Raw genomic sequence first — 8,058 nt, forward strand, 5'->3', positions numbered from 1 at the left:
GTGCACGGGAATGACGCCACGAGCGCGCGCTGTTGTGAAGTTCTTTGTCATTGCTTTTTCTTTCCCCTTATCAGGATAAATTCTAAAAAAATACATTGATGATAGTCCTATGAAAAAAAAAAACATTCCTTCTTTGCCGTTATAGCGTTTTGAAAACCATGGTGTTTGTTTGAGGAGCTATTTAGCAGACGAAAAGCGAGCTTTGACTGCACAAAAATGTTCACAGGACAGATATCACTTTGCCTGGACGTTATCGACTGATATTTGTCCTGTGAAAATGTGCGCGTGACCCGTATTGACCAATGAGCGCGCGTAAAAATTCATCACTGGGATATAACTTGTAATATTCTGCCATCCCCCCCCCTTTCCACAAAAGCCTAGGTAAACAAATGAAACTACTAAAAGCGAGCGAGATTCAAGTCCCGCATTGCCTAGGGAATATATAAATACTGCGAGCTTCAAGGGAAGCAATCCTTAGTTATTCCTAAGTAACCCTTTCTCAACGGTTTTTGTTTTTATATTATCATACCTGAATTTCCCCATTTTGTCCTTATAACACAGGTAGCCCACAGTAAGCGACCGCTGGTCAAATTCTCGATTGCATGTGGGCTCTTCCTCTCAGTTTGTGCATTCGGCCATCTTGGGTTCGAATCAAGACCAAGGTAAAATCCGATGGATTTTGTATCCATCGTCCCACATTTTTTACCTAAACTTTCTTATTCTGATAAAGTAACACCCTGTTTTGAAATTTGTGTTAGTATATCTAAGTAATGCCGTATCAGAGTACTAATAATCCGTGTGTTTTTAAAGTTGCTATGCAGTGTGCAGCCGAACCATTTCTGCCTTATTTTGTAATTCTTAGCATATTAAGTCTCTTACGAGTATATAATGCGTCGCCTTATGTTTTTTATATCATTGAACGTTATCAGCAGTCGTTAATACCTTGGATGTTTCTCAAACTCTTACTTTTCTCCAGTTAACATGGCACCTAAAGTCGAAATGGCCGTCGGCCTCCAGAAAGGCCACAAGGTTACAAAGAATGTCACAAAACCCAAGCCTTCCAGAAGAAAGGGGGTATGTACAAGACAAGAACATCCCCTGAGCTAAAGATATACCGTCAATAATAGTTCTTTTGAGCATTACCTTCTTTGTCTTGTGTAATCATTTATGTAAGCAATGTTAAGAATCCATTTTTTCTCCTTTTTTCCATTTTTTCCTCTTTCTTCAGAAAGAGGAAATTGAAAATAATGGCATAATTGGTTGTGGAATAGGAACCCTCATATTTCAAAATTTATGTTAAATTTCACCATATTTTACTCAGTTTTGAATCGCTATGTTTCTATTGCTGAAGTGTTTAGTGTGTGTCTGATTTACATTGTCAAACAAACTGCCTTTGCCAGCCGTTTGTAGTCGAGAAGTACGAATTTGTTTTGGCATGATGTTTCGTTGAATACATTTAAGAATCAATAAAGTGTCTTGCACACATCAACATAACATAAGGATGTAATGTGAATGCTTACTATAAGCGGTTCCAAAGCAGCGACTTGTGGGAAGTGTGCAGTGGGCTCGTTTTAGTGTCAACCACAGTGTAAAACAGTCATCCAAGCTTGATTTAACAGCGTTTATTACAATCAACTCGTCCAACTATCGAACACATGCGGTGATAACTATGAAGTAATTAACAATTCACAAATTTAGGATAAAAACCTAAGGACTACAGGCAGTTCTGTAAATCGCAAAAAGGCTAAATCAATATTTACAAATTCAACTTACGTCTGATCTCGTCTCCGGGGCTTAAAGAAATACAACTCCAAGTAAGCTTGTAACTCTTCAAACTTTACTCTGACTTCTTCTAACTCTGCTTCTCTGGCTCTCAACTCAACTCTTCTCTCTTCGGTTTCTCTGCTCAACTCTTAAAGATTGCTAAATGGGTACTGGCAGGTGGGACGTGTCCTAAAGTAGGACGTGCCTCATTCCTAAACTCTTACTCAAAGGGAAATGCGTAAACTACAATAAATCTTATCAGTCTAATCATAGGAAAGGGCGGCTGTGCTCAAAATAGAGGAAGCCGTGGTAACTCAACTAAACAATTGTCTAAACTATCTAATCCGTTCAATTTAAATCAACATTCTTTTTTGTATTTTCAATGTTCATAACACTTACTACATAAGAGCGGAATAAAATCAGCAGTTCAGTTTTTTGTCAAGACAAAAATAATGCTAAAAAGTGTGTCCATGCCTACAGATCACAATAAAAGCCTGGAGTGAACTCATTTAAATTCAACAAGTGTGACTGTAATTGAGAGAAAAGAACATTACGTGGCTGTGAAAATTGTTATGATAACATTTTTTTCCCTCTAGGCCAGCAATAAGAGGGTGAAGTTTGTGCGCGACGTTGTTCGTGAAGTTGTTGGCTTTGCACCCTATGAGAAGAGAGTCATGGAATTGCTGAGAATTGGCAAGGACAAGCGTGCTCTTAAATTCTGCAAAAAGAGGGTAAGAAGCTGTTTTAGATATTAGAGTGGTTTTCAAAAAACTTGTGAAATACTATTTAGTTTATTTAGTACTTATACACTGTAATCTCTTTGTTCTCTTTTTGCTCTGGCTTGACTATTACACTTTAACAATTATATATTGTTGCACATGATTTTGAAAAACACTCTATTTATCCATGTAGATCTACATTAACACCAATAATTATAGTATCATTTGACCATGGTTACCTCAGTCAAAAACAGCAATAACTGTGACATTTGGTGTGGTCACCACAGTTTTACTGTGAAAAATATTGCTAAAAATCTTAGTCATTGTACTTTTGTCATATAATTTGCCTATAATTTTTTCTGAAGTGGCTTCTTGTTTCTGTATTAACATACATACCGGCATGATCTAGCCCTTAGATTTCAAATTGGCACCTCTATTCAATTAGCTTCCCCTCAGGCCATAAAAATAACAAATTCCAGCTTCACACTTTATATACTTATACTGTTTCATGCATTAGCTCTAAAATAAATACATCACATACACATTCATATGAAGTGGGCCAAAGACTGTTGCATGTGCTCAATCTTGAATTGGAAGCTCTTTTCCTTCTTATAACCCCAAAATTGAATAAGTACCAGGACACTAGAGAGGCTTGTATAAATATGAGATGACACACTTCTTGTCCTTGCTTATATGGTGTAATATTTGCTTTTTAAAACATATTTGAAATAAATTGTTAAAAATTGCTCAAAGCAAATCTACATCATCCTTTTCATCCTTTCCCTTGGCCCAATAATTTTGTGTAATGCTGACAAATTTTTATTAGTGTTATTTATTTACCATGCCAAGGCCTGGCTTCATGGTGACCCATCGTAGCCCTGGTGCTTAAAATACTGATTGGCTATGTTTTATTTTGTAGCTTGGTACCCATGTCCGTGGCAAGAGGAAGCGTGAGGAGATCACTAGCGTCCTTGCTGCCATGAGGAAACAACAGCAACAGCAGCAACACTAATACATTCTAATAAACCTGCCATCAGAAAGCTGAAGTTTGTCTGGCTTTATTTAGTTATTTTTCTTCTACAAGAAAAACATGTTATAACAGGAATCCAACAAATCACCTGATTCCAATCCACCCTAAATGATAGGAATCTGTTTCTGCCCTATAAGCATATGTATGGTCCCCACAGGTCTTATTTCACATTTTTAAGGTCTTAAATTTGGGGGAAAGTTTTATAATGGGGGACTTTTGCTGATGAAATGTCATTGCACCACCCTTGTCTCCTGGGAAAGGGCAATCAACTGTGGACGACGGCTAAGACAACAAGATCGAAAAAGATGTGTTTGCGCGTGGCTTTCAAATATGATTTAATTGCAATGGAATTAGCAAAACATAGTCAGAGATAGATAAAAATAAACTAAGGACTACATTTCTACAGTTGCGAACGTGGTTAGAGGAGTTTACACTGCAAACGTCCGCACCCTCGAGTGACCGTGAAAGTTGGATTTTTCATGTTGTGGTTTTATAGAAAACAGCTGAAATGTATCAGACAGAATGCATTTTTATGTTCTGCTATTTAATTCTGAATCAAATCTCATTGTTTTCTGCCGTCATCGTCAACAAGGTCCTAATGTATTTACTCAGACGTACTGAAAAATATTTTGATGTTACTGCAAGAGGCACTCAATGAATATTGGAATGTTTCGCCTGTGTTATGAAGTTGTTACTTGATGGAATCCTTAGGTTGTTACAAATCTGATTGATTTTTGTTACAAATCCAGTTGACTAGTTAGTATCTGGTTGATTTATCCATTTGGCTTTTACATATTTGGTTGATTTTTGGTGCAAATCTGATTATTTTCCCCCGAGTCTCTTAGATTTTGGTCTTGTAAAAATCTCCTGGACTTTCAGCCAAATAAAAATGACCCGTATTGAGCTATGAAAGTATTGGTTTTCAAAAATACCAACAAAGCACAAAAACTCTAGTCTTTGTTACGGTGTCCACAATATGCTGACAGGCTTGTTTTATCCTCTGGGCACTTATATGCACATAATGCGGGTGAATACAGGGAATGTATGAGCATTCTAACAAAAAATAAGGGTTGTGATGACAGCTATGAGTTGAGTTGAAAGCTATGAGATTGATGGCTGAAGGGTTCCCTCCTTCAATATAACATTCTCCTACCATCCGAAGTGTCCTACTGCTAGCTGTTTAGTAAGTTGGCCAAAGAATATAAAAAAGGGGAGAAAGAGCTCTTACAATTAGAGAAAAGATATGCAACTTACTAAGCATATACTGTGCGTTGATAAGATCGGTACTAGAATATGCAGCACCAGTGTGGGCAGGTCTACCAGTTTTCCTATCAGATTTGCTGGAGGCGGTGCAAAGGAGAGCGATGCGCATTATTTTCTCGCATACTGATTATTGCACGGCTCTTACCAATGCAGGGCTCATGTCCTTATCTGCTCGCCGTGATAGCCTCTGTGAGAGTTTTGTCACCAAAGCGAAGATATCGCCTCCTCTAAGCTATATCATTCCTAAAGTTACAGAAGTCAACCATAGCTACTCACTCCGGTCTGGCTACATGCGTACCGATAGGTTTCAAGGAAATACAGACAGGTTTATTAATTTTGTTAGTGTGCGATTTCAGTAATATTGTGTAAAGAAGTGGCGTGCATGACCCTTCACTGTAATTCAGACTTTTGTCTGCGAGAGTGTCGTAATAAACTATTATTATTATTATATTATGCTTCCACTCACTTATCTACAGGTTTAAATTTTACTACTATTAGTAAAAAAGATGAAGAAAAAAGTAAATCTAAGATTATTAAATACTACTTCTTTTATTTCGCTGGAAGCCCTCCTGTTACAAATCCATACTGTTTGGAGATGATGAAAAAAATATCCAGCAGCTTTTATTGCATCCTTTTCAGCTATATCTTTTTACAAAATGTATATAGAAAATATCCCATTAGTAATCAGTAAGGAAGTCACTTGTTATGATCTTGCTGTTATAAATAAGCTTTTGTATTTAAGCTGCTTATGTTCAGCTATAGCTTCTGCAAGCTTTTGTCTTTGCCTTGAAACTCGCTCCTCTTGTGCTTTGATATCGGCATCCGTTATAACGAACGGGGCACAAGGGGGTTGATCTACATTGATCCAGATCTCAGGGTGTTTTTCTAGGGCAACTAATGACATGCTTTGACCTTTAATGCTTGACTTTGTGTGTATATTTGTGACTAGTGCATGGACCAATGCTTTCTCATCCATGCCAGGACCTATTACCCGAAATGTCTTGCCGAGATTGAATGCATCCAGCTTTCTTTCATCTTCAGCATTTACAGCAGTAAGCCCTTGAATTCGTTTTTCCCAGAACAGCTGTTTCGGTTTTTCTTTATCAATTTTGGAATTTATAGGCTCAACCTTTTGCTTCTTGGCTTGTCTGCCGGGATAGTAAGAAACTGGTTGTTTGGAGAATGACTTTGTAGACTGTCTAACAGGAGAATTTGGAATTGCACCATTCAGATCCCGGGAGAAATTGGGTTGACTCCTCTGACGTTTACTACGGCGACAGAATGTTCCACTGCGGAAATCAAAGTCCGTCAGGTCTACTCCTCCGAGCTCCTTCTCAAGCTGTGGTTTAGAGCGACATTTCTTTCCATCAGGGCTAGAAGACAAGATGTAAGGTTAACCTTATAAAGTCAATGATATTTGTAACAATAATAAAAGGCCCAAAATACTAATAGAAGACTCTTTCTATGGACTGGTTATGTATCACACGGGGTATTGAATGGTTACAAATATTGGAATTTCATCATCATAGACATAAGGTCTCGTCATCAAGACATAAGGTGACAGGCAAGCTCAGTCATAATTGGCCAACTTGGGCCCTCAATTTGTAGTTAAAACACTTGGGGGGGTGGACTACGATAAAAACCGACAGGGGTGATTGTCTGCATAATCAATTTTAACCCTAAGGAAGGGCACTTTGGGCGTGGTCAATAGAAATTCTTACCCAATAGATAGCAAATTGGGTGTGCTTGAAGAAATTTTTAACCCTAAGAGATGGCAAAATTGAAAAAAAAAGGTTAAACCTCCCCTTAGGAATAACAATTGGCCTAATTTAAAGGTAGTGGTACCTATTATCGGACAGTGCCCTATCATCAGACACTCAAAAAAAAAATATATCAAACAATAGGAAAACACACCGAAAAATTCAAATTTTCTTTATCTAGGTAGAATCATTATGTTTAATTGTCAGTGATGTCTAGCTGTAAAACCTAAGATTCAATTGTGTTTAGTATGCGAGATATAAAAGCTTAAATCTTAAGAGTACGATAGTAGGTACCATTACCTTATACTGTAAGAGATAACAGAATCGAAAAAAATGTTAAACATCCCCTTAGGAATAGCAGTTGGTCAAATTTTATACCCTAAGAGATGGCAAAATCAGAAAAATCCTTCAAAACCCCCTAAGGGATGGCAATTAGTTGAAATTTTATACCATAAAAGAAGTGACAATCACCCCACCCTGGGCAATATAGTCTGCCCCAGTGCTGTTGGTCCCATGCCACTTGAATCACTGGATTATTATTATATATATATATATAGTTGTTTTCGGACTTTGATATTTTATATATATATATATATATATAGTCTGTACCAAGTGAATCCAGAGTTCAAATGGGCCCTGTACACTCTGAGCAAACAGGCACAAATGTTGGATAACTATTTTACTGACCCTAACTTGAGCCTGTTTGCATGTGAGCGTACAACCAAACTGTCGCAAAACTTGAACGGTTCTAGTACCAACAGAAGTATGACGGAGGTTAGCAGTCATAGCGTAAACTTGATAACTACAGGACAAAACAACTAGAATTTTGAATGGTATTTATACCAAGGTTTAAATTTACTATTGAGGCAAGGTAAATTTGTCAACTTATGCATGAACACAAATCACAGCCCCAATTTTTCTGTTTTTTACAAATCATGGAGCTTATTTTAGTTAAAACTGTCGATTTTTTTAAAGATATATTTTCTCTTTAAACCTTTTTTCGTATTCACAGCGTATAATAGTTACTCTAAATCACTTTGTTCAATATACAAAGAACAGGCAAATAAGATGCCTTTGATTTCTTTTCCGTGGCGTACTTATTTGACGAGCGCCATCAGCATCATGATAAAATAAAATACCCGTGCACCGACCTTTTACCCAAGAGAGCATTAAAAAGATAATAACCAAGTTATACTGAGCTTACCTGTAGTAATAGACGTCGGATCTACCGGCCGAAACACCAGACTTTCTCAAAACAATCTCTCGTAGCCATCCTTTCGGCAAACTGGGACAAGTGACTCGAACCGGCTTTTCTTCCATTACGACGAACAGAAAGACATAAGATACGAAAAATGCTGAAACTTTCCTCTCAGGCAAACTGTTAGTTTGTAAACCAAAGGGCAAAATGAATTGATGATGACCACGAAATGAGAAAAATTTGACGCAACTCTTTCTTGCTCTTGTCCGACAAGGGTAAACCAATATGGCGTCGAAAACGAGGATTACCATATATGGATGTTCG

At 37.5% G+C, this 8,058-nt stretch overlaps 2 protein-coding genes across 2 annotated transcripts; one reads left to right on the plus strand and one right to left on the minus strand.

Moving 5' to 3' along the window:
- Positions 1-535: 535 nt before the first annotated feature.
- Positions 536-3,529, plus strand: LOC5505965 (60S ribosomal protein L36). Its single transcript, XM_001626656.3, has 4 exons — positions 536-662; positions 977-1,074; positions 2,361-2,495; positions 3,403-3,529. Exons 2-4 carry the CDS (start codon positions 982-984, stop codon positions 3,493-3,495), a joined length of 321 nt encoding a protein of 106 aa, XP_001626706.1. The 5' UTR covers positions 536-662; positions 977-981; the 3' UTR covers positions 3,496-3,529.
- A 1,835-nt stretch (positions 3,530-5,364) lies between these two features.
- Positions 5,365-8,039, minus strand: LOC5505966 (methyl-CpG-binding domain protein 2). Its single transcript, XM_032374310.2, has 2 exons — positions 7,741-8,039; positions 5,365-6,149 (listed from the first exon to the last, which is right to left on the minus strand). Exons 1-2 carry the CDS (start codon positions 7,854-7,856, stop codon positions 5,480-5,482), a joined length of 786 nt encoding a protein of 261 aa, XP_032230201.2. The 5' UTR covers positions 7,857-8,039; the 3' UTR covers positions 5,365-5,479.
- Positions 8,040-8,058: the final 19 nt, after the last annotated feature.

Source organism: Nematostella vectensis, chromosome 5, assembly GCF_932526225.1.
Source record: "Nematostella vectensis chromosome 5, jaNemVect1.1, whole genome shotgun sequence".
NCBI classification, from domain to species: Eukaryota; Metazoa; Cnidaria; class Anthozoa; order Actiniaria; family Edwardsiidae; genus Nematostella; species Nematostella vectensis.

Bases quoted from the DNA above. Each gene is read 5' to 3' on its own strand.
- LOC5505965 (XM_001626656.3), top strand. From the start codon at position 982: ATGGCACCTAAAGTCGAAATGGCCGTCGGCCTCCAGAAAGGCCACAAG. The intron at 1,075-2,360 runs GTATGTACAAGA...TTTTCCCTCTAG, and splicing joins AGCCTTCCAGAAGAAAGGGG to GCCAGCAATAAGAGGGTGAA. The intron at 2,496-3,402 runs GTAAGAAGCTGT...TTTATTTTGTAG, and splicing joins TTAAATTCTGCAAAAAGAGG to CTTGGTACCCATGTCCGTGG.
- LOC5505966 (XM_032374310.2), bottom strand. From the start codon at position 7,856: ATGGAAGAAAAGCCGGTTCGAGTCACTTGTCCCAGTTTGCCGAAAGGA. The intron at 6,150-7,740 runs GTAAGCTCAGTA...CTTGTCTTCTAG, and splicing joins TCCGACGTCTATTACTACAG to CCCTGATGGAAAGAAATGTC.